At 42.7% G+C, this 27,267-nt stretch overlaps 1 protein-coding gene across 2 annotated transcripts in view; it reads left to right on the top strand.

Moving 5' to 3' along the window:
- Positions 1-27,267, top strand: part of ZC3H14 (zinc finger CCCH-type containing 14) — a 1,193,127-nt gene that overhangs the window by 334,878 nt on the left and 830,982 nt on the right. For both annotated transcript variants that reach the window (XM_044073898.1, XM_044073899.1), the window contains one exon: positions 24,123-24,321. In XM_044073898.1, coding sequence (XP_043929833.1) covers positions 24,123-24,321 — 199 coding nt within the window. The remainder of the gene's footprint in view (positions 1-24,122; positions 24,322-27,267) is intronic.

Raw genomic sequence — 27,267 nt, 5'->3', positions numbered from 1 at the left:
TTTAGATTCTGTCTTCTTCAGATACCTCTCCAGATCATCCCCCTGAGGAGGTCCCTCTGAAGAAAAAGTGCAAGAGGAAGCACTTAGATTCCCTGTAGGAATCCATCATAGAAAATACTGATTTTGATGATGAGGAAGGGTCCCCCAGATCACCTCCTGATAATATCTCCTTTGGAGACATGCTGGAAATTTTGAAACAGAGAGGTGATTGGAAGTCCCAAAACTCTACCCCTAAGAATCTGTATACCTGCAGGCTTTTCTCACTCACCTGTCAACCTCTTGGGTGACTCTGTCCGCTGATGAACTTAATTAGTTGATTGCTAAATGGGTATGGAAGGCATCTGACTCCATTGAACCTATTCTCAGGAGACCAGGTAAAATGTTATCCCCTTCAGAAGATAAATAATTTGGGCAAAAGGTCTAGCAGTAGATGCCATGGTTGTAGTGGTGGCCACGAAGAAGGAACTAGCTGAGGAAAGTTCCTTTATCCATCCACCCAACAGAGAGTCCTGGATGATATGTTTAACAAGCAGATTTATGCTTCATCACCCTTTACATTGCGGTCTTTGCATTTTTTGGCATATTTCACAAGGCTTCAAAGGGATCTGATCAAAGATCTATCAGGTACTTTGTCAGGAGCTGTCTCTGATTGGGTAGAAGACATAATTGCCCCTCGGCTACCACTGAGTCGGTGTCTAATTTTTCCATGAGGATCATTGCACATGTGGCCAAAGGGACTACTAGAGCAAGCGAGTTCAAGCATAGCTATAAGGAGACATACTTGGATGCTACCTTGTGACTTTGCGGAGCCATTTAGGTCTTCATTTGTCAATGCTGCCTTTGACAGATCGTCCTTATTTGGCCCAAAGGTTAGAGAAACATTATCCAGGTGTGAAAAAGATGGAAAGACCCTTTCTGCTGTGGGCATACATTTTTCCACTCCTCAGTGACCTTTTTCCAGGAATCAGAGAGTGGGTGGAAAAATATGGTTCAAAAATTCCAAGGGGTCTTTTCAAGACACACATGGTGAAAGTTCCCCCTGGGACAGAGGGGGGAACTTTGCAGAAGATGCCACCCACGTAGCAGAGGTGGCCCACAAAACTAGGATTTCAGAGATTCCTTTTCCAGGAAACCTGAATGGAGGACCAATTGCCTTCCTCTGGAGGCAGTGGGAGATGGTTATCCCTGCACCTGAACACCTGGCTAGAGATCACATCAGATACCTGGGTGTAGCTGATTATATCCAGAGACAATGTCATATACTTTTCTCTTCCACCTCCCCTTACCAGAAGAATCCCTGATGTCCTACCCAGTCAGAGGGAACCAGCAGTCCCTGAGATCCAAAGACTGCTAGAAAAAAGAATTATCCAAGAAGTTCCACTAGACCAGTTAGAATCCAAAACTTCCTCAAGAGTCTTTAGTGCTAAAAAGACAGCAGACTGGAGACCAATTTTGGATCTCAGCCTATTAAACAAATCCATTCGACAAACAAAATTCTGGATGGTCACGGTACAGTCTGTTCTCCCCTTTCTGGAGTAGGATTACTGGATGTGCTCAGTAGACCTTCAGGATACATATTACCACATAAAAATGGACAAATGCTCCAGGAGGTTCCTCTGCTTCATGCTGGGAGCCAGTCACTATCAATTCAGAGTTCTGCCCTCATCACAACCCTCCAGGATGTTTACCAAATGCATGGCAGTAGTAGCAACTCACTTGAGACTGCAAGGATTCCAAATCTTTCCATATTTGGATGACTGGCTCATTACTGCTCTGACCAGGCATTTGTTGTTTATAGAAACAGACTATGTCCTACAGACCTGCTCCAATCTAGGAATTACAGTGAATTACGAAAAATCTCAACTGGCTCCAACTCAAAGCTTAGAGTTCATAGGAGCACAGCTTAATGCAAGAATGTTCATAGCCTCCCTTCCACCAGTGAAAATACAAAAAATCAGAGAATAAGTTTAAAAGATACAGCACCAAAAGAAAGTACCAGCCCATCTAGTTTTACAAGCCCTGGGTTCTATGGTGGTGTCAGTAACTTTAGATCTGATATTGTTAATCCTTGTTCATTCCTTACGTGTGGGTATCGGTTCCGGACATCTTCCAAACTCTCATCAGCTACAAACTCTCGAGCTAAAGCTCTTACCCAGAATTCCCCTCTCCCTGTTACCTCAGATTTCGTTTGCCGCATCGCCATTCAGTCATGTCAAGCTACTTCTCTTGAGCTAAGTACAATATTTTTCTTCATACTAAATTCTAAAACAGCCTTTTCTCACAGAAAAGTTATTAGATAGTTTTCTCTTACCTTATCGCATTTAGCGACTAACCTTTCTTGAATCTTTTCAATTAATTTTCTCCCCTTTACTGTGAGGTAATTTCTTTTTTACCATCGTTGGTAAACCCCCTTTCCATCTGGTAATTCTTGTACCATTGCTGATATTTTTTCTGGGTTTCCTTTTTTCTTTTAACATGGCAGATAAAAAAGGTAGTCCAGGATTTAAAAGATGTTTAGATTATGGCTATAAATTACCTACTTCAGATGCACATTCCCTGTGTGTCTATTGCTTGGGTGTGCCTCATTTAACAGTTGACCCGCCCTGCAGGATTTGTAAGAATTTCTCTAACAGGACGTTGATTGAGAGAAAAAATAAATTAATATTGAAGGGGCTACTTAAATCTCCTTTTTCAGAGGCTGTTTCTGGGTCAGAGGCTCCAACCCCTCCAAGATCCCATAAGAAAAAGAGTGATGAACATATAAAGGCCAAGTTTCTTCCTTCATCCCCTGCTGGGGACCCCCAGGAACCAAGACCCAAGAAAGCTAAGCTTTCAAGTTCGGATTTGACTTCTTCGCCTCCAGCGCTTTCGGTACCTATACCTTCAGCACCGAGGCCATTGGCACCATCTGTGACTTCGGCACCGATTAGCGTGCCCTTTACCGTATCGGTACCGAGGGGCTCCTCGGTTCAGACTTCTTTTCCGACATCGACTGTTACGATGTTGATGGATTTTTTGACTCCCATTGCCTTTTCGGCTCCGACAACTTACCCGGCACTGACTACCCTCTCAACAACGACCATTCAGTTATTGGCACTGATTTTTTCGGTTCCAGCCTTAACGCCGACAACCACTTCGGTACCGACCTTATCGTCAGTGCAGGCCATGACTTCAGCACTGATGATTTCCTCTGTGCAGACACCTGTAGTTCAGTCCTTTACAGCCCTGTTGTTTTCAGTGCAGACCTTCGAGGTGGGTACTGAGCTTGCTCTGTCTTTGGATAGATCTGACTGCCCCTCAGCCGTGTCCGTGAAATCCACTAGAAGCCTCTCTGAACACGACGTGTTGCGTCTTGTGGATCAAGTGCTTTTGGCCAGAGGTATTCCGCACTTCCCCCCCGAGGACTTATCCTTCCCCGGGAGGTGATCACACTTTACAAAGACCCCTACTTATTCTCCTCATTCATTGCCTTTGAAGCCCCTTGATATAGCACAGTCTTCCCCCTCTGTGGTTCCCTTTATGGACCTCACTAAGGAGCCGTAGTTGCCTTTGTGGCAGGAGAGTTTTGCTACCTCCCAGGATGTCAGCTGTGGCATACGTAATTTGGTGTTTCACAGCCATCCAGGGACTCCGAGTCGGCAGGCTGAGCCACTTAGGAGAGGGGTGACCCCTGCCCTGGGCACTCACCACTCTTCAGGTGGACCGGCCTTCCAGCTAATGGAGAAGGCTCTGGTGTCAGTTGGCGATCCTGTGCCATCACTCTCCCTGCCCTCCTCTGGACCGCAATATGCACAAGTCGCTCCTAGCGGACACCGGGCGCAAGGGCCTCAGGATATACTCCCACAGGAGACCCCTTTTGCGCTGTCTTCCCCAGCTTCTCCCTCTGAGGAAGTTCATCAAAAGAGCTTGTGCAAGAGGAAGCACATGGACTCCACAGAGGAGTCCCTTACTGAAGACACAGACTTTGATGATGGGGAAGGGTCCCCCCACTCACCCTCTGAGGTATCCTTTGGTGATATTCTTGAAATGTTTACAGAGAGGTGACTGGCAGCCCTCGAACCCAACCTATGAAAAGTCTGTGTTCCTGCAGGCCTTTTGAACCCAGCCCCCTGCCTCCTGGGTTACTCCACCTGCCGATGAACTGGTCCGGCTCATTGTGCAGCATGCGTGGAAAGCTCCTGACACCATTGAGGCCATTCCCCGGAGGCCAGATAAAATTTTGTTCCCTCCTGCTACTGATCCCCATTGGTCTAAAGGTCTTCCTGTAGATGCTTTGGTGGTGGTGGCCGCAACTAAAAAGGACCTGGCAGAAGAAGAAAGCCAGACTGTCCATCCGCCCAACAAAGAGTCCCGGTCTGGACAGAATACTTTAGCATCAGCGACCTTTGCAATCAGGTTCCTGAACTATATGGCACACTTTACCAGGCTTTAAAGAGTTTTAATTTCTGAGCTCTCTGAAACTTTGGCTGGAGCTGTGTCTCCACCATTGAATCGATATCTAGCTCCTCCATGCGCCTGATATCTCACACATCAGAAGGAGCAGCTAGATCGGCGAGTTCAGGCATTGTTCTGAGACGACACGCCTGCATGCACTTGTGTAATTTTGTGGAACCCTTCAAGGCTTCCTTCCTCAACGCTCCCATCGAAGCCTCTTCATTGTTTGGACCCAAGGTTAAAAGCACACTGGCCAGATGTGAACAGGACGGTAAGACCCTTTCTGCCATGGGTGTCCGTTATTCTTCCCCTCAACGGGCTTTCTCCAGAAACCAGAAGAGTGGGAAGATATGGCACAAAAAGTCTCAGGGTCCATTCCGTGACACACAGGCTGAGTTCTCCCCTAGAGGCAGAGGGGGAAACTCACAGGGAAGATGCCCTTTTCGGGGCAGAGGGGGTCCGCGTAACAAGGGTTCCAGGGACTCTTTCGTTGGCCAATCCTACCAGCACTCCTGAAGAGCAACCCAACTGCTTTCCTCTGGAAGTGATGGGGGGTCGTTTCTCTTTGTACCCTTCTGCCTGGCTAACCATCACCACGATTCTTTGGTACAAAGGATAATAACCAGAGGTTATCATATTCCCTTCAACCTTTGTCCAGCTCCCCTAACAAACTTACTCTACATTCCACCCAGTCAAAGGGAAGAAGCAGCATTAGATATTTCAAAGCTGCTAAGCAAAAGAGTCATCCAAGTAGTCCCTCCAGACCAGATAGGATCCGGATTCTACTTAACACTATTTTTGGTGCCAAAGAAAACCGGGGACTGGAGACCAATTTTGGATCTCAGTGTATTGAACAAGTTTGTAAAAATACAAAAATTCCAGATGGTCACAATACAGTCTATCCATCTGCTTTTGAAAAAAGATGATTGGATGTGCTCGATAGATCTTCAGGATGCATTCTACCACATAAAAATGGACAGACCATCAAGAAGATTCCTTCACTTCCATGTGGGAGCCAGTCACTACCAGTTCAGAGTACTGCCCTTCGGACTCTCTACAGTCCCTAGAGTGTTCACAAAGTGCATGGCAGTCGTCACAGCTCACTTGCGACTACAAGGATTCCAGGTGTTTAGACGACTGGCTTATCTCCGCCCCCACCAGACATCTATTGGAAGAAGCCGTGGAAAACTCTCTCCTCTCTGCAGAAAGGCTAGGCATAACCATAAACTGGCAAAAATCCAATCTCACCCCATCTCAGTCCACATAATTCATAGGGGTTATCTTGAATGCAAAGAATTGCAGAGCATCCATTCCAGGGCACAGAATTCTAAGGATAAAGCAACAACTGATCCCAATCCTTTCAAGGGAGAAATCCGCAGCTCACTCTGTTGTACAGTTGTTGGGTTCCATGGCAGCCTCCATCACCACTGTCTCTCTGGCCAGGTTTCACATGAGACTTCTACAATGGCTACTGCTCACCCAGTGTTATCCCTTTCAGTGCCTTCTTTCAGCCAAGATTCAGGTAACTCACAGGTGCAAACAGGATTTAAATTGGTGGATGGCCCACAACCCGTCACAATGGTCTCGCCCCTTTCCCTCCCAACAGCCCAAGGCTACAGTGACCACGAATGCCTCCCTGATGGGGTGGGGAGGACTATGTCAGGGACAGACAGTCCAAGGTACTTGGTCCGAAATGGAGGCCCATCTGCATATAAATGTTCTAGAGTTGAGGGCGGTGCTTCTGACGTTGCAAGCATTCCATCCCCTGTCTGGGACTCTTGTGATACAATCAAACAACACGGCGGTGGTCTGGTACATCAACAAACAAGGTGGAACCAAATCTTACCCACTCTGTCAAGAGGCCATGAGAATATGGCAATGGGCAATGACTACCAACTGTTTTCTTCTAGCAACGCACATTCCAGGGAGTTCCAACGTGATAACAGACAGACTCAGCAGGTGTATACTACAACCTCATGAGTGGTCCCTGAATCCCTTGATAGCGGCGGAGATTTTCAACCGCTGGGGTCTTCCTTGCTGTGACCTCTTTGCATCCCTGACCAACTACAAATGCAGCAACTATTTCACCCTGATTCCCCCTTCGGGGCAGTCACCCAGGGATGCTCTAGTCCATGATTGGCCCTCTGGTCTACTTTATGCATTTCCACCTCTCCCCCTCATTCCCCAGTTATCTGAAGAAAGCCCGCCGGTTGAAGAGCAAAATAATCCTCATAGCACCATATTGGCCTCGTCAGATTTGGTTCCCCTTCCTTTGGCCTCACCTGTTAGATCAACCGCGGATTCTCCGTCCAACCCCGAGGTTGATCTGCCATCCACAGAATCCGTTTCACCCCAACTTGAACAGCCTGAAGCTCACAGCTTGGCTCCTCCAATTCCCTTGATTGCCAGGCAGAATGATCTTTCTTTGCCAGTATGTGACATTCTTATTGCATCTCATAAGTCTTCCACCAGAATTACATATCTCAACAAGTGGAAAAGATTTACCTTTTGGCTGAAAGAAAAACAGGTAGATCCTTTTTCAGCACCAGTGTCGATAGTACTGTAGTATCTAGCTACCCTATTTCAATCTGGTCTATCTGCCTCTACCATTAGAGTTCATTTGGCTGCAATATCTAATTTCCATGATTGTGTCCAAGACTCCTCTCTTATGTCACACAAATTATGCAAGACTTTCATAAAAGGCGTGAATCATCTAAAACCCCCTTTTAGAGAACCTACTCAACCATGGGACCTGTCATTAGTCCTACAAGCTTTGACAATGCCACCTTTCGAACCAGCTTATTCTTGTGACCCCAAATATTTGTCATGGAAAACCTTGTTTTGGTCGCCATTATTTCTGCCAGATGTATCTCTGAGCTTCAAGCCTTATGCATCAAGAGTCCATATTTGAATTTTCATAGAGATAGAGTGTCATTGAGAACTAATCCTTCCTTTCTGCCAAAAGTGATCTCTGAAATGTCCATTAATCAAACCACTGAATTGCCAGTTTTCTTCCCCAATTTTTCAAACAAAGTAGAGTATTGCCTACATACCCTAGATATTCACAGGCAAATTTGCTTCTACTTGAACAGGATTAAGGCCTCTCGTAAATCAGATCAGTTATTTTTGGCCTATTCTGGGCCTAGATTAGGATGTGCTGTTGCTAAGGTTACATTGGCTAAATGTTTGAAAAACTGCCTGACCTTCATTTATAGACAACGTAATATTTCATTACCTACTACCATAAAGGCTCATTCTACAAGGTCGGTGGCAACTTCTGCTGCCTTCCATGCCAGAGCCTCTTTACATGGCATTTGTGCAGCTGCAACTTAGACTACTCCTCCTACCTTCATCAATCATTACAAATTGGATTTGGCCTCCAGGGGAAGAGCATCTTTTGGTTCTATGGTGCTCAGGAATGTCCTTCCATGAGAGCCTCCCAGGAATAAAGGTAGCTGGGGACTCTGTCCCACACATAAGGAATGAACGAGGATTAACAATGTCAGATAAAGAAGTTATGTCTTACCATAACATTCCATCTGTATTGTTGATCCTCGTTCAGTCATTACGACCCTCCCTCCTTCCCCCTCCTGTGGCTTCTAGTGGATCTCACCATCCGGTTCTATTAGGTCATTTGACCAGAGGTAGCCTCTACCTTCTTTTGACTTGCAAACTCAATTTGAGGTAACAGGGAGAGGGGAATTCTGGGTAAGAATTTTAGCTCGAGAGTTTGTAGCTGACGCAAGCTTGGAAGATGGCCGGCTCGGCTCCGAGGTCGGAACCGATACCCACATGTAATGACTGAATGAGGATCAACAATACAGATGGAACGTTATGGTAAGACATAACTTCTTTTTCCCTTGGAAAGATTTCATATGCAAATTATTCAATGGCTACTTGCAACTCAGTGGTCTGTACTTCACCAACCTATATTGGATCCAATTTTAATTACCAGTCTTTGCAAAAAAGATATAGCTTGGTGGATTCACTTGGAGAAGATTCTTCTAGGTCACCCCTTTGTCCCACAACAGACCAAGGCCATAGTGATCACAGATGCCTCCCAGATGGAGTGGGGGGACATTATGTGGGCAGGACTGTCCAGGCCACTTGGTCTTCCATCGAGGCCAGTCTGCATATCAGTGTCCTAGGAATGAGAGCAGTGCTTTTAGTGTTGCAAGCCTTTCAAACTGTTGTCCCTCTAGGGACTGTTGCAATCCAGACAGACAACATGTCTGTAGTTTGGTGCATCAACAGACAAGGGGGAACCAAATCTTACCCTCTATATTGAGAAGCACTCGAAATATAGCAATGTGAGATTGCTTCCAACCGATTTCTGATAGCAGCACATATTCCGGACAGATCCAGTGCGATAGCAGACAACCTGAACATGTCTGTTCTTCTATCTCATGAGTGATCCCTCAATCCAAGAGTGGCGGAAATGATTTTCCACCAATGGGGCCAGCCTTGTTGCGACCTCTTCGAATTGCCTCTAAACAACAAGTACAACTACTTTGCCCTGATCCCCCCCACTGTGGGAGTCACCCAGGGATGCTATTTTACATACTTGGCCCCGGACTCTTCTACACATTTCCACTGCTTCTCTTAATTCTGAAATTCCTTCAGAAAGCCCTAAGGTTGAAGAACAGAGTAATACTCATTGCCCCTTATTAGCCCCAACAAGTTTGTTTCCTTTTTCTGTGGCCTTACCTGATAAAAGTACATTGGATTCTGGATCCAATTCCATACCTTCTCTCTCATCCAGAGAACTTGATTCACCCAAACCTTCAGAACGTCAGGCTGACAATATTGTTCTAGTTCCGTTAATTGCCAGGCAAGTTAATCTTCCCTCTTCGGTACGCAGAATCTTACTAGTTTCTCATAAGACATCCACCCATTAACTCTGTGAGTAAATGGAAGAGATTTACCTTTTGGTCCCAAGGATGGAATATTGACCCCTTTTGAGCACCTATCGAAAATATTTTAGAATTCTTATCCTCTCTTTTTGATGCAGGAGCATCATATCTAGCTGACAGCAATTTTATTTTTCAAAATGGTTTTGGGGATAATTCTTTGGCATCACATAAGATGTGCAAAGATTTTTAAAAGGAACTCTTTTGTTAAAACCTCCCTTTAAGGACCCTATTCCTCCATGGATTCTTACTCTGATTTTACAGTCCATTGTTCAGTCTCCCTTTGAACCTTCTGCCGAATGTGAGCTAAAATATTTATCTTGGAAAACCTTATTGCTTGTAGCAATAACTTCAGCCAGGAGAATTTCTGAGATTTAATCTCTATCTTGCAAGCCACCGTACTTGATTTTTTGTAATGACAGAGTTGCCTTAAGGATGAATCCCTCCTTTCTTCCTAAGGTGTCATACACTAATATTAATCAAACTATTAATCTTCCAGTATTCTTTCCCAATTTTTCTAATAAAGGGGAATACGCCCTTCATTGATTGTATGTTCACAGACCATTGTGTTTTTACGTGCTATAAAAAAAGATTTTCGAAAGTCAGGCCAATTGTTTACTTCCTTCTCAAGTACCAAAATTGGCAAACCAGTCAGCAAAGTAACCTTGGCCAGATGTCTAAGCGTCTTTATAGTCTTTATTTGTGACAAAAAGAATATTGATTTGCCAGAAGGGTAAAGGCTTACTCCACAAGATCTATGTGCTTATTCTACATCAGCAGTTTTTCAGTCTCGAGCATCTATGGATGATATTTGCACAGCAGCTACTTGGGCTTCCCCTCATACCTTTATTACTCATTACAGATTGAACATGATCTCCAGAGGAAGAGCATCATTTGGTTCTGTGGTACTCAGGAATGTCTTTCCTTGAGTCCACCCAAGATCTAAGGTAGCTGGGGACTCTGTCCCATTGGTCAAGGATAAAATGAAGATTGACAACTTCAGATAAAGAAGTTATGTACTCATCATAACGTTTCATCTGAGTTATCCATCTTCATTTACCCCTGACTTCCCTCACTCCTTCCCTCGGCCTTGTTAAAGTCCTTTCGTGGAGCAGATTGGGCACATACCTTCAAGTTTGGCTACTTTTTATATGGCAAATATGGTTTCATCAGCCCTCCTGTCTTTACGTCTGATTAGCTCTAATCTGCAAACTCAATCTGAGGTAACTCAGAGAGATGCATTATGGGTAGGGTTGAAGCTCGAGAGTTTTTGGCCTGCGCGAGATGTGGAAACAGCCATAATAGTCCCAGTGCTCGGAACCGAACCCATTGGTCAAGTATAAATGAAGATGGACAACTCGGATGGAACATTATGGTGAGTACATAACTTCTTTTCTCATAAAATTAATACAGTCTGTTCCTTCTAGTTTCTCTGGTACAGCAGAAAATGCCAGGTTTTCTCTGTGTGCTCTTATCTTCTTACTGTACCACTTTTTGTAACAGCTCTTCTTGAGAAGTCTCATACTCGACCAGCCTTTTCTTCATCTCTACCTCTGTTGTTTTTTTTTTTTGCCATCTAACTAGCTAAGTAAAGCTTCTTCTATTAATTACAACCTTTTGTTGTTTGATTTTATATACTCCTTCAGTGGTTTATGTATTATAATCAGCTCTAGGTATATTTTTCCTCTAAATTACTGGAAGCCATCTCTTGACCCAAACCTGAAGCTTAAACTGCTTTCTGCTGAATAACAACAGGATTCTTCCCAGTCTTTGTTTTCTCTTTACCTTTTATAGCTGATTTTCTTTTGCGTTCACAAAATATCATCTTTGCTGGTATCCAGACAGTGTACTTACTAGCCAATAACTGAATTTTACTAAAGCCGGCATAATTACTAGCTCTTATTTTTCAGTTTCTTTTTTCACACTTGGAGAGTTGAAATTAAACTGTTGATCAATGAGCAGTCATCTTTTTAAGCCCGTAACTTTACATATCTTAATGTAAAGTTATCACAAACGTTTTAAAATCCACCCTTATCTATTACATCAGTTTAAACAAATACTCTTCAAACTAAAATCCACCTCATTAGCCCCTGACTGTATTACCTCTGCATGTCTTCATTTTGCAGCCAATTCAATTTCCTGTTCAATTGCTGTACTAGTTAATAGATCTATAAATTAACAGTATGTACCCAGCCCATGGAAGAAAGCATACATTACTGTCATCTACAAACAGCACAGAACAGCAGCATCTCTAACAACAGACAATTCTGTCCTCCATTTCTAAGGCCTTTGAAAATGTATAAGTAAGTGTTACATCTTATCCTGTTATCTCTAACACAGCATGGCTTTTGACTAAGCCATGGTACAGAGCCTGCCCTCTTAGAGACATCTGAATCCCCTCACTGTCTCAGTTTTCCTTGATTTTTTTAAAGCATTACATAGAATTGTACTCATAAAGCTCTTCAACCTACAAATATACCTCCCCAAAGTCTAAATTGGTCCAAAAGTTACTTTCCAAATGCAACCAGCTAGTTAAACAGAGAGATGCTTTCTCCACTTATGTATCAACTCAAGAGGTGCTCCACATGGTCCATTCTTGGCCCCTTACTTGTCAGTATTTTCATCGGTAACCTATGAACAACTACTTCATTACTCAATATGCTGACCATAGTGCCAGTACAAGAAACTAGACCAAGTTACTATCACTAACCTGGAAATATCACTTAAAAATTCCCAGTTGATACTAAATGTAAAAATAAATAAAATCAAACAAACAAATTAATATTCTTTACTGATAATATCCACAAAGAAATACTCTTAACACTGTGTAGCCTCTGCAAACAAAACACTTCTCAAACAGGTTGAACAAACAATACTTGCTCATATTTAGGGATATCGTTTATCCTAGTTTTGAGCAAACCAACACTAAAACTGAACAAGTCAGACTGGCGAAACAAACAAAGCGAGCGGGAAACCAATAAAAGACGAAAGTTTATTTAAAACAAAGTTAGCGCTAGAGTGCTTCACCTTCTTCAGACCAATCAGTCTGAAGAAGGTGAAGCACTGTCTCCACCGAAAGCGCTAACTTTATTTGTTTTAAATAAACTTTCGGCTTTTATTGGTTTCCTGCTCGCTTTGTTTGTTTCGACTGTTTATCCTAGTTTTGAACATGAACAGAGCCAGATTTTAGCTAGGAAGTCTTTCAGAGTGGTTTTGAAAGATGGGAGGAAGGGTATATACCTGATAGATTCAGGTAAGGATTACCTTTTCATTGCTTATACTTCCTTACTCTCCCCTTTTCACTTATTTCCTTACTGTTATCTAATTCTCTTCCTTGACTTTCTTTCTCTCTCTTTCTCTATGTATATATATATATATATATATATATATATATATATATATATATATATATATATCATAAGCCTGTTTTTTCCCCCTCACTTCATATTGTAATTCCTGTTTGTATTAGACTAACCTATCTTTAATTTCTTTACAAGATGTCTAAAATTTCTCTAAATATTAAATGATTGTCATATACCTTGTATTGGTTCTTAACTAGTAATGTTTTATATTGTGTCTAATTTGTTACAATTATTTGAACTGCAGATGTTTATGGTTTAGATGTTCGTGTTTCACTGTTGCAGTCATCACATTTGGGTTATCTGCTTGCAGTAGCCCTCAGTCGGCCTGATTATCAAAGTATTGGGTCCTGCATCGGTTGCTATCTCATCTTCCGTGTTAGGTAGTCAGGGGTATAAAGCATGCAGCCGATGCCATTACATCAGTCTTTCTTGCCGTGCGGTACCCGAAGCAGAAGCAGTTTGCAAGTGCCGGTCGGCCGACTCTTGAAATTTTAGTTTCAAGTTTCAGAACTGAAGTCTTCATCTAAAGCTATTAAATCGATGTCAGTAAAAGTCAATAATTGTATTTCTTGTGGAAAGCAAATACCTCATAAAGATTTTCATTCATACTGTATTCCTTGCCTAGGCCCTGACCACGATGTACCTAGCTGTCGGTTTTGGGCCTTATTTAAACCACAAACTATTCATTGTATGTATATTTTCACTTCTAAATATTTTGGTACTTGGTTCAATTATCCAGATATGTCTTCAGTAAGCCACCTGACTACCGACATTCCGAAAAAAAAGCAAAGATAAAGGCAGAGACAGGCCACCTAGGTCCAAAGCTGCCGACGACACTTCTCCTAAGCTAGTCTCCAGTTCGCCGGTACTCAGTGAGGCGCTTTCGCAGCCCTGATACCCACTACTTCAGATTTGCAGGCCTCTACTGAGACCCATTCGGAGTCCGGTATGCCGCGAGATGCTTCAACTGTGGAACCTACGAATGTCTTTACCTTGGCTGGGTCCGGAGCCACTGTGCAGGCACCAGCTTCTGAGTGTGTATTCAGGCCTACTGACTTGCATATTAAACCAACGCCATCTTTTTTTTCAAGGCCTAAAACTCGAACCATGCCTAGGAAACCGACGCCCAGGCCACATGGGCAGGCCTCTATGCCTAAAAAACAAATGATAAAAATGGCTGAAGACCTTATTACTTTAATCAGGGGAAGCCAGCCTTCCCCTCTAAAAGACCTAGGACTGAATTTGCTTATGATACTTCTGACCAGGATTCTGAAATTTTCGTCTCCTCTGATGACCAGGATTTACACTTATCCACCTATGAGGATTCTGATGCAGAGGACTCTATTCCCTCTGCTTCTCCCCAGAGGATTTTTCTTTTGGTGAAACCTTGCATACTCTCAGGGAGCGTTTTCACTGGGAAAGCCAGGATGATTCTAAAAAGAGGCTTAGAGATTTCTTACTCCTGCCCCAACACAGGCCTTTAGTTATCCCTCCTGTGCTGGACATTGTTGACGATGCCTTTTTGGAATTTAGCTTGTCCCCTGACTCTTTACCTCCTGCTCCCAGAAAACCTGATAGATATTACAGGGTTCCTGATTCTCACAAGTTCCTTTTTAAAAATCCTACTGCGGATCCTGAGACCATTTCACAGGGACCCAAGGACATTAAGGCTACTACTGCCAAAAATCCTGCCCCCTCTGATAGAGATTCCAGGGCCCTGGATAGATGGGTTAAGAAGGTATACACCTCTGCAACCTTGGCCATCAGGGCCTTAAATTGCCAATTTCATATGTTAAAGTATCAGCAGCATATTATTGGATTGCTTAAACAGAAAATTATGTTGATTCCTGATTATGCTGAAAATAAGGATTTACATGATTTAATGCATTCTGCTGAACAGGTTGGAAAACATACTTTGCAATGTGGTTTTGATTCACTAGAGGCATCTTGCAGGGCTGCTATCACCGGGTCTGTACTTAGGAGGCATGCTTGGCTTAAGGAGCAATCTTTGCCAGATCATGTTAAAACTAAATTGCTGGATGCTCCCTTAAATCAGGACTGCCTGATTGCCAACAAAGCAGAAGAAGTTCTTAAAAAGATGGAGGAAAAAGCTAAATCTATGCAGACTGTTAAAGATTTCTTACAAGTGCAGCCTCCAAGATTTAGTAGGCATTTGCCCTCAAAAAGTTGGTCTTTTCCTGCCTCTTCCAGGCCTTCTCAGTTCAAACCCAGAACCAGCAGTACAACTAGACTTCATTCCCAGGGTACGTACAGGACTAAGCAGTGGGGGGCTCCCACTTCCAAATCAGGGAGTAGTAAGACTCCCTCCTATGGTAAGCTGTGTCAATGACTTAACTTTAAAACTTCCAAGCACTTCTCAACTGACTGCTCCTTTAGGGGGGAAAGATTGCTCTGCAAACAAAAAATTGGGAACTCATTACCCAGGACAAATGGGTTTTAAACATAGTTTCCCAAGGATACAGATTTCACTTCCACACGTTACCAACCCCAAATGGTTAGCCAGATCTTCCCCCAAATCAGTGGGCAGAGGCTCAAAAGCAAGTACTCGCTCTCTTAAGATTAAAGGCTATTCAGACTGTACCAGAAGAGGAAAAGGGACAAGGTTTCTACTAAAGACTTTTCCTGGTACCCAGAAAAGACAACTCATGGCGTCCTATTCTGGACCTTTCTATCCTAAACACCTTTTTGGTGATTCCGAAATTCAAGATGCTAACTTTTCACCAGTTGCTTCCCATGATAGGCAAAGATGGCTGGTTGGCAACTGCACATCCCAATCAGGGAATCTTGCAGAAGATACCTATGCTTCAAAGCAGGCTGCATGCACTGTCAGTTCTCTGCACTGCCCTTTGGCTTATCTACTGTGCCCTGGGTATTCACAAAGTGCCTAGCTCCAGTCATTGCATTTTGCAGGCAAAGAAATATTCAAATATACCCATACCTGGACGATTGTCTAATTCAGGCAGAAAGCCAGGACATACTTTTGAATCATCTGGCATTTTACAAAAGGTGCTAACTTGTCTGGGGTACACCATAAACGAAAAGAAATCACATCTGTTACCCTGTCAACAAATTATATTCCTGGGAGCAATTGAACACAACTTCCCAGATGGCTTTCCTCACGCCAGAGAAACAAATTCATTTGACAACTTACTTCATACTAGTGGCCACAAAATCCCTGCGGTATCTGCAAGGCAAGTACTGCAAGCCTTGGGGTTTATGGCCTCATGCATTCTACTAATTCCATATGCAAGACTGCATATGAGGAAACTACAATGGTATCTAAAAAGCCTATGGTGTCAGCATTCTCAGGATCTAGAAGCAATGATTCCTATTATAGCTTGTCTACGGTTAGAATTCCTTTGGTGGGTAGAGGCCTGCCACCAAAACAAGGGACTACTATTCACTCTACCCCCTGTCACCTAAACCCTAACAACAGATACATCAGACTATGCATGGGTGGCTCACCTGGCAGGGAAGTGCATTCAGGGCAAATGGAACCCAAGTCAAATGCACCTGCATAACAATCAAAAATAAATGTTAGCTGTACAGAATGCTCTGACAGCCTTCAAGGGCCACATTCTTCCAGGACAATTAATGGTAAAGACGGACAACACCACTGTTATGTGGTACATAAACAAGCAGGGGGGTACCCATTCCTACCCCCTCTGCAGACTAGCCATGGCTCTGTGGAACACAGCCATGAGCTACCAAGTGCATCTACAGGCTCAATTCCTGCCAGGAAAACTAAATACACTGGCAGACGAACTAAGCAGAAATCTCATGGACCCACACGAGTGGAAACTGGAACCAAAGACTTTCAACATGTTGATAAACAAATGGGGGAGCCTAGATATAAAACTGTTTGCCTCCCCCCAGAACTACCAATTGGAGAAATTCTGCACAAGGACTCCCCACAAACAAGCTTGGAAAGTGGATGCTCTGTCCTTCAGCTGGAAAAATCTCTCAGTTTATGCCTTTCCTCCTCTGCCTCTCCTCTCCAAAGTACTGCTAAAGATCAAACAGGACAAACCAAGGATGATAATGATTGCACCAGACTGGCCACGTCAACACTGGTACCCCCTCTTGTGCAGTGTGTCACAGCTAGCCCCATGGCACCTGCCTCAAACCCCTACCCTGCTGTCACAGCAGTAGAGCCAGGTTCTGCACCCCCAGCTTCAAACCCTGAACCTGGTGGCCTGGCTAATTACCTAATGTCTCCGTTACCATCCCTCAGTAAACAGGTGTTGGATGTCATTTTGGATGCAAGGAGGCCTAGTACTAGAAAATCTTATGCTGAAAAATGGAAAAAATTCTGTGCCTGGAACCAAACTCAAGGGATGGTCACAGCAGTGCCCAATTTACCTCAGATTCTTCAATACTTAACTGAGATGTTCCACAAGGGCCTTTCCTTTTCCTCCATCAAAATTCACGCCTCAGCCATTTCAGCTCATTACAACACAGAACCACCCCTCTTTTCTCACCCACTGCTCAAGCAGTTTCTAAGAGAGGCCAAAAACTTAAGACCACCCAGAAGAGCCCCAACTCCAGCCTGGGACCTTAACTTTATATTGGAAAAACTGACTCTGCCTCCGTTTGAGCCAGCTGCAAGTGCGGATTTAAAATTCCTTTCTTGGAAAGCAGCTTTCCTTTAGCAATCTCTTCAGCAAGAAGGGTATCTGAATTACAGGCCCTTATGGCAGTGGAGCCTTTCATCATCTTTCATGTGGACAGGGTGCCCCACAGGACCAATCCCTTCTTCATGCCCAAGGTGGTATCCAGTGTGGCTCTTAATCCTTTCATTTGCCAACCTTCTTTTCTAATCCACAGAACAAAGGGGAACGGATACTGCACTCCTTAGATGTGCACAGACAACTTGGATTTTACTTGGACAGGACTAAACCTCAAAGGAAATCTGAACAACTGTTGGTGGCATTTGCTACAGGGGCAGAGGGGAAGGCTGTTTCAAAGCAAACCATTTCTATTTGGACATGCCATTGCATTCATTTCTGCTATAAGCACCATGGAAAACCTATCCCACAGGGGATTAGATCCCATTCAACCAGGGCTGCATCTTACCTCTCCAGCCTTTCTCAGAGGTGTCTCTACCAGAGACATCCTAGAAGCTGCTACCTGGAGTTCTGTACATACCTTCACCAAGCATTACCATTTGCCAATTTTCTCTAAATCCAGAGCTGGCTTTGCCACTGCAGTCTTGCAGAGCCTTATAGCTGGTCCTAATGCTATCTAAATTCCTCCTCCCATCCTTAGCTTTGGGAATCTACCCAAATGTGATGACTGCAACAGTGAAACACGAAGAACGTAGTACAGTTGTGTTCACTTACCATAAATGTAGATGTTCGAGTGTATTCACTGTTGTAGTCCTGGTTACCCTCCCTCCTGCCCCCATGACTTCTTTTGGCTATACCTCTATGCGCCTTTACTTTGCTTAAAAGCTTTTTGGTGTATTTACTTTTTTGTTGGAGGTATAACCTTATATATATATATATATATATATATATATATATATATATATATATATATATATATATATATATATATTATATATATATATATATATATATATATATATATATATATATATATATATACATATACATATATATATATATATATATATATATTTATATATATATGTATTTAATTGCTTCCCATTAGGAGGGCACCTGACATCTAGGGCAAGAAAAACTGATATAATGGCATCGGCTGCATGCTTTATACCCCTGACTACCTAACGTCACGGAAGATGAGACACCAACCGACGCAGGACCCAAGACTTTGATAGTCAGGCAGACTGACAGCTACTGCAAGCAAATAACCCAAATGTGATGACTGCAACAGTGAGTACACTCGAACATCTACATTTATAGTAAGTGTACACAACTGTACTTTTTGAAGATTGTAAAATTATTGTTCTTAAAAATGTTTCATAATGATTTGGAGCTTTTCTCTTCAGGCCCCCTCTGAGAAAAGACTTCTACCCAGTCAGACTTTCGCAGTAATCAAATGTCAATAAATAAATAAGACTTATTGGTCTAATCATAGACAACAAACTACAATTTTACAGTCACATTATCTAAATTATATCTAAAACCAGTAAAAAGCTAGGAGCTTTATGCAAAGCTAAACCTTTTCTTACCCTATTAGCCTAATGCCTACCCAAACTCTTCTTTGTCTCTCATCTCTAATGCTTACCTCCCCAGGTTTTTACTAACATTCAGAAATAGAATTTCCACCAGTCTCGCTGCCAGCAGTACACTCACATTTTAGATCTAATGATCCCGTCACCCACTTCAGAAAGCAGAGGGATACAAAGAGTCCTGCTTTTGCTGAATCTCTGAATTGCCTAGAAAAAGCTGCACACGCTTACTACTTTTTCTCAGCAATTCAGAGTTTTCTTTGTGGTGACACCAACTCAGCCCTTCAGCGAGAGCTGTTCCCTGTCAAGTTATGGGTGGTAAAAATAGTTCAGTGATTGGCTGAAATGTGTGTAGGGGGTGGAGGCTCACATAAGAAAGACCTCTGTAAATCCTACAGCTGGTAAAGCGTGTTCTTTTCAACACTCAGAGGTGAGCATACCTCGCAACCTCTTAGCACAAGAAATCTTAATGGGGGGGGGGGGGTGAGGCCCAAAAATAGGGACAAATTTTAAATACTGCTTTTATAAACTTAGAAAGTTGTTAGAATAATAGGATTTGTGTTAACATGCATTTTTTGAAAGATAGGAAGTCTGCAACTCAAATGCATGTCATTATTTAGTGACTTCAGTCCTTAGTGATTTGTCAGAAAACCACAAATTTTATAAGGAATAGGCAACATATGAGAAAAATCTGGACAGCTAGGAGATTTGACCATGAGTAGTAGCCAAAAAAAGGGAGAGAAGGATCTTTTTTTTTTTTTCAAGCCAGCAAGCATGTAAGAAAGCCAGCTTGCCAGTCAGGCAACAAACCAGTAAGGAGGCCATCTAGCCAGCCAGTATAGTAGTGACCAGTAAGCCAGGAAACCAGCAAGGAGGCCAGTAGGGTGGACAGCAAGACAACCAGTAAGGTGGCTAGCTTGCCAGCCAGGTGGCCAGCCAGCTAGGAAGCCAGCCAGCCTGCCAGCAGGCCAGCAAAATGGCCATCTATCCAGGTGGTCAGCCAGTCTTGATGACAGCAAGATGGCCAGTAAGGTGGCTAGACAGCCAGGAGGCCACCATAATGGCCAGCGATCCAACCAGGGACCATGAGTCCAGCAAGGTAATCAGCAAGCCAGCCAGCTCAGAGAGAAGGAAACTAGCCAGCCCATATGTAGGGAAGTCTAGACAGCTAACCATTGGAGGTGGTAAGGATATTGGGAAGCCAGTCATGTAAAGACCATTGTTGTCCTGTTTTACTCTTTAGTGTTAAGTAGAACTAGCATTTTAGTTTTGGAACATTTAACGATGGGAAATGTATTCTGTTTCTTGCTATTTTTATTCTTTTTCTTACAGTGTATGTGTATGAATTAACAAATAACGACATGTTCTGCACATGCTTCAGGGATTACCCCGGAGCATGCACAGAACATGTTGATATTTATTAATTCAACATTTTCACATTGTTCACCTGGCTGTCAGTATTGTGTCCATTTGATCAGGTAGGTGTCCTACACCATTGTGTGTGTGCGCACACACACACACACACACACACACACACACACACACACACACACACACACACACACACACACACACTGATATACTTGTATACAGTGGATATAAAAGGTTTACACACCCCTGTTAAAATGCCAGGTTTTTGTGATATAAAGAAGTGAGACCACAATAAATCATTTCAAAACTTTTCCCACCTTTAATGTGACATATAATCTGCTGTACAATTCAATTGAAAAACAAACAAATTTGTTAGGGGAAAAATATAATAAAAAACGTACAATAAGCTGGTTGCACCTTTTGATTTAATTACAGTATTCAGTCTTCTTGGGTACACACCTGCCATCAGTTAAAGAGTCTCTGATTAACCCTAAATAAAGTTCAGCTGTCCTAGTAGGATTTCCTGACATTTACTCAGTTGCCTGTTGCAGCAAACGCCATGGTTCGCAGTGAGCTTACAAAGCATCAAAAGGATCTCATTGCTGAAAGATGTCAGTCAGGAGAAGGGTACAAAAAAATTTCCACAGCATTGGATATACCATGGAACACAGTGAAGACAGTCACCAGAAAGTGGAGAAAATATGGGACAACAGTGATGTTGTAAAGAACTGAATATCCTTCCAAAATTGATGAAAAGACCAGACAAAAACTGGTCAGGGAGGCTGCCAAGAGACCTGCCGCAACACTGAAGGAGCTGCAGGAATTTCTGGCAGGCACTGGTTGTGTACTACATGTGACAACAATGTCCCGTGTTCTCCATACGTCTGGGCTTTGGGGTAGGGTTGCAAGACGGAAGCCTTTTTCTTACATGTAAAAACATCCAGGCACAGCTAAAATTTGCAAAACAGTACTTCAAGTCTCCCAAAAGCATGTGGAATAATGTGTTATGGTCTGATAAGACCAAGGTTGAACTCTTTGGCTACAATTCCAAAAGGGACGCAAAAACAACACTTTGCATCACCAAAAGAGCACCATCCCCACAGTGAAGCATGGTGGTGGCAGTATCATGTTTTTGGGTTGTTTTTCTTCAGCTGAAACTGGGGCTTTAGTCAAGGTGGAGGGAATTATAAACAGTTCTAAATACCAGTCATGTTTGGCCCAAAATCTTCAGGCGTCTGCTAGAAAGCTGAAGATGAAGAGGATTTTCACCTTTCAACACGATAATGACCCCAAGCATACATCCAAATCAACGAAAGAATGGCTTCACCAGAAGAAAATTAAAGTTTTGGAATGGCTCAGCCAGAGGCTAGACCTAAATCCAATAGAAAATCTGTGGGATGACCTGAAGAGGGCTGTGCACAAGGGATGCCCTTGTAATCTGACAGATTTGGAGTGCTTTTGCAAGGAAGAGTGGGCAAATATTGCCAAGACAAGATTTGCCATGAAAATAGACTGCTACCCAAGAAGACTGAATGCTGTAATTAAATCAAATGGTGCTTCTGCAAAGTATTAGTTTAAGGGTGTGCACACTTATGCAACCAACTTATTGTACATTTATTTTTTATATTTTTCCCCTAACAGATTTGCTTGTTTTTCAATTGAATTTTACAGGTTATAGGTCACATTAAAGGTGGGAAGTTTTGAAAAGATTTATTGTGGTCTCGTGTTTTTATATAAAAAAAAAAACTGACATTTTAACAGGGGCGTGTAGACTTTTTATATTCACTGTATATTTTGGTGGGCTTATCTGGAATGTCCAGGCTATCACATGCTTGGCCACATCCTCTACCCATGACCACATCCCATGATGTCATATAGTAGCCACACCGTTTGTATCCCACTTTAGAACACTGAAAAGGTGGCAACCCTATTCAGAAAGCCCCCCTGAACAAAGTTAGAAAATGCTACAGCAGAAATCTAAATATGTTGCAAAAGTTCCTAGAAAAACACAACTCTCCCTGTAACTCCAGCAAATACAGTGGCTAGTACTCCAGAATGTTCCAGCATTCCATCACCTAAATAACAGCTTGTAAATGCCCAGCAACTTCAGCCCAGGTTGTGGTTGTCCTCTGGTATTGTTTTTAGTTATAACCACCATGGCAATTGAATCTAGGTAAGGTAAAGGCACACTCTACCAGGGCATTTTCCTGTTCTGTGGCTTATTGAAAAGGATTGGACTATGGAAGTATTCTATAGGCAGCAACTTGGTCTTCCATCCATACTTACACAAAGCACCACAAACTGGATGCTTTTTCTAGATGAAGAGCAGGCTTTGCAAGGCCTTTCTCCAGGGGTTCCTGGAGCCTTATCCTTCCTCTGCCTAGTTTAGGAAAGCTTTGGAAATCTACCCATATACCATTAAGGTAGTGTGCTTGTTGAACATAGTACAGTTGTGTACGATCCACTTACATGTAGCAGAAGGTGTTAGTAAAACACACTGCCTTACTGACAGTGCCCACCCACCTCTCTGTTTTCTTGGGTATTTATAGCTGGTTATTGGAATTGCTGTTCATGTTTTTTGTTCAGCAACCTTTTTTGTTGTATGTGCATGTGGTGTTTGGTGTAAAACAGTAGGTGTTCTCAAAGCTGGTGTTTCAATCTGTTCTTCCTGTTAGATCCTTAAACTGAATGGGTGCTATCTTTGAGTGTGAAAGGCTTTCTTGGTCCTGCCAGGTGATCGCTTTTTCACTCTGACATGATAGACACTGTGATGATTTCTTATCTTTGACCGACTGCCAGTGGGAGGGTAGCAGGAAACTACCCGTGTGCCAATAAGGCTGTGTAGTCTACAAACATCTGCTGTTACAGGTAAGTGGAAGTCATGCAACTGCACTTTACTGTATCATAGTCTTACTGTAATTTTACATTTATATCGTTCACCTTTGTTTTTACTTTACCTTTTGTGCCCCAGGACTCTGCTGAAAAGGGACCCTTGGCCCAGCTGGAATATGCTGGTCAGCAAATGTAAGTAAGTAAGTAAACAGTTATACAAACAAACCTACTTGGCACTAGTGATTACTTTCAGTGGTTACCTAGGAGCACTGTTTGGTTAAGTGACTTGCTCAAGTCACACAGTAGGAAAAATGGAGACTGAGGGAGTCCAACACAGGACTACAAGATGTAGCTTGTTAGTAGCTTAGAGTCTTCCTGAACGAACCATTATAGTTCATGGTTTGTATATATTTTTTACTACTTTTGCTAGAAGGTTATTCTTATAGTTCAAAGTGTGTGTAGTTTTCAGCACAGCAAAAAAGAACTGATTTGATGCACGCCGCATGTCTGAATACAAGCTTTCTGTCACTCAGAATGTTTAGAATGGAAGAGACACTAGGGAGGGTTCAGCTGCTTTTTAATATGGCCTTTAGGGTGAGTCTTAACTGGAAGAGTACAACAGTAAGCATCTGTGCACAGTGCTAGTTATCTGCACTACCCACTCAACTACTGTATTGTTGGATAGCTTACACAGCTGTAGTTTCATCTGGCACCGGGTTGCTGAAAACTTCCTTTTGGAGTAAAAGAGGCCTTTTCCCCGACTTAAATAGTCTGTGCTGCTTACAGTACTGCTGTGGGTAGGTTAGTAGGGTACCTTACATTCATACAAATTAGATTGCAGAATTTTGGTGATACCATTGAAAATCTAAACTGATTTTAGATAAAACAAGTTTTCTTTCCTCTGTTGACTACTTGTACTTAAATGTTTGTCTGTGTTTCATTTATGAAAGTGTTTAGGAATAGGCAGAGCTGAATTGGATTAACTGAGCATATCTGTACAAAAGTTTAAAAAGTTTTCTCACTCTTTGTTTCTAGAAAATCCCAACCCCAAACTGGCTCAGTCTGGCCTCTTTGAGATGACTGAATCCCAGAACAAAACTCGATCATCTGATTTTCCCGACAGGACGGCAGATGATTCTTGTACTTTAGATGTGTCCAGCACACACCCAGAGAAGAGTGACTCCTGGGTTTCAACCAGCTTTCCTTCTCAGGAGCACAGAGGACATGATACAAGGTATGCGATTATTTATTGTGAATTGGTGTTTGAATGAATGTCAGTGGAGCTTTTTTATAGGTGTGAGGAGATATACATAGTGATTATAGGTGGTACATTAACAGCCTGGTGGTATTGATGTGATCAGTCACACTTTACAGCACACTAATGGTGATGGATAAATTATGTTAAGCAGTGAAAATATGTAAAATGGCTAATTATTCCATAGAGTACAGTTCTGAAGACCAGTAATTTGAAAGTCAGTTTACAATGTCAATACAGTGATAGAGGCGAGTGGATTTTATTATACAGTATAGAGGAGATTTGTAGTCAGATATCCAAGTCAAACATTCTATAAACATAATGTTGTGGTTGCTGTAGTTTATTTTTAGTCTTTTAACAGTACATTTCTAGTTTTACATTTTTGCTCATTTCTTCTGTCTCTGTTATGGATGTCACTGAGTCCAAACAAATAGGACATAAAAAAAGATTAATTAACTTCTGTTAGAAAAGTAATCAAAGAAGGATGCCAAAGAATTAAAGGAAAGGAAAATTTTTAGGATTTTGTTAGGAAGGTACTAATTTTCATATAAATTCCACGCACTGAGATCACTAATTTTCAAAATTACCAAAATTGTCCTCACTGACCTCTGTGTCAGCAAAAGTTAATGGTTTACTGATACCTTTTCCAGAACTTACATTGATGTCCTGTGAGGACGCGACAATACTGGAGGTTTCAGATGTTCTTTGTGTTTCACTGTTGCAGTTATTACATTTGGGTTATCTGGCTGCAGGTAGCTCTCAGCCGGCCTGAATACCAGAGTCTTGGATTCCTGCGTCAGATGCTGTCCCTCCTTCCATGACGTCAGGTCATCAGGGGTATAAAACATGCAGCTGATGCCATTACATCAGTCTTTCTTGCTGCGCAGTGCCCGAAGCAGAAGCACTTCACAAGTTCCGGTCAGCCGACTCCTGAAATTTTCGTTTTCAAGTTTCAGAACCGAAGTCTTCGGAAAAAGCTAAGTACTCCGTTGGGGATCCTTTTTCTTGCTCTTAACTGAGGTCAGTAAAAGTCTTACCTGTGGAAAGCAAATACCTCATAAAGATTTTAATTCATACTGCATTCCTTGCTTAAGCCCAGACCAAGATGTCACTCGCTGTCGGTTTTGTGCTTTATTCAACCCCCGAACTATTCGTTGGTCTATTTTCGCAGCAAATTATTTTAGTACTCGGTTTAACTATCCAGAAATGGCTTCTGTAAGCCATCCGACTACCGATATTCCGAAAAAAACATAAGGATAAAGACATAGAGCATAGGTCCAAAACTGCCGACGACGCTTCCATTAAGTTAGTCGCCAGTTTGCCGGTACTCAGTGAGGTACTTTTGCAGCCCCTGATACCCACTACTTCAGATTCTCTGGCCTCTACTGAAACCCATTCGGAGTCCGGTATGCCGCGAGATGCTTCTTCGACTATGGAACCTGCGAATGTCTCTACCTTGGATGGGTCCAGAGCCGTTGTGCAGGCACTGGCTTCTGAGAGTGTATTCAGGCCTACAGATTTGCATTTTAAACCGATGCCATCTTCTTCATCAAGGCCTAAAACTCAACCCACGCCTAGAAAACCGACGTCCAAACCACATGGTCAGGCCCATATTCCTAAAAAAACAAATGCTTAGAATGTCTGAAGACCTTATTATTTTAATTGGGGGAAGACAGCCTTCCCCCTCTGAGACTTAGAACTGATTTCTTCTGATCAGGATTCTGAAATTTTTGTTTCTTTTGATCACCAGGATTTGCCCTTATCTATCTATGAGGATTCTGATGCAGAGGATTTCATTCCCTTTGCTTCCCCTCCAGAAGATTTTTTTTTTGGTGAAACCTTGCACACTCTTAGGGAGCATTTCCGCTGGGAAAGCCAGGATTACGCTGACTCCAAAAAGAGGCATAAGGAATTCTTACTTCTCCCTCAACACAGGCCTTTAGCTATCCCTCCTGTTCTGGACATTGTAGATGATGCCTTCTTGGAATCTAGCCTGGCCCCAGACACTTTACCTCCAGCTCCCAGAAAACCTGACTGGTATTAGAGTACCTGACTCTCACAAGTTCCTCCTCAAGAATCCTACTGTGGATCCAGAGACCATTTCCCAAGAACCAAAGGGCATAAAGGCTACTACTGTCAAAAACCCTACCCCCTCTGATAGAGATTCAAGGGCCTTGGACAGATGGGGTAAGAAGGTATACACTTCTGCTGTTTTGGCCATTAGGGCCTTAAATTGCCAGTTTCATATGTTAAAGTATCAGCAGCATATTATGGGACTACTTAAACAGAAAATGATGTTGATTCCTGTCTTTGCTGAACATAAAGAATTACAGGATTTAATGCATTCTGCCGAACAAGTTGGTAAACATACTTTGCAATGTGGTTTTGACTCTTTAGAAGCATCTTGCAGGGCTTCTGTCACGGGGTCTGTACTTAGAAGGCATGCTTGGCTTAAGGAGCAAAACTTGCCATATCACATTAAAGCTAAATTACTGGATTCTCCCTTAAACCAAGACTGCCTGTTTGGCAACAAGGCAGAAGAAGTCCTTAGAAAAATGGAGGAAAAAGCTAAATCTATGCAAACTGTTAAAGATTTCCTGCAAGTACGGATTTAGTAGGCATTGGCCTTCTAAGAATTGGTCCTTTCCAGTCTCTTCCAGGCCTTCTTAGTCCAAACCCAGGGACAGCAGACCACCTAGGTTACAGTCTCAGGCTACACACAGGCCTAAGCAGTGGGGGGCTCCCACTTCCAAAGCTGGAAGTAGTAAGACACCCCCTATGGAAAACTGTCACAATGACAACCTTAACCCTTCCAAGCCCTGCTCAACTGCCTGCTCTCTTAGGAGGAAAGCTCTCCCTGCATGCACAAAACTGGGAACTCATTACCCAGGACAAATGGGTTTTAAATATAGTTTTCCAAGGATA

Source organism: Protopterus annectens, chromosome 6.part0, assembly GCF_019279795.1.
Source record: "Protopterus annectens isolate FY-2018-M chromosome 6.part0, PAN1.0, whole genome shotgun sequence".
NCBI classification, from domain to species: Eukaryota; Metazoa; Chordata; order Ceratodontiformes; family Protopteridae; genus Protopterus; species Protopterus annectens.
Note: the sequence above shows the minus strand (reverse complement) of the source record. Positions and strands in the feature narration are given on the sequence as shown.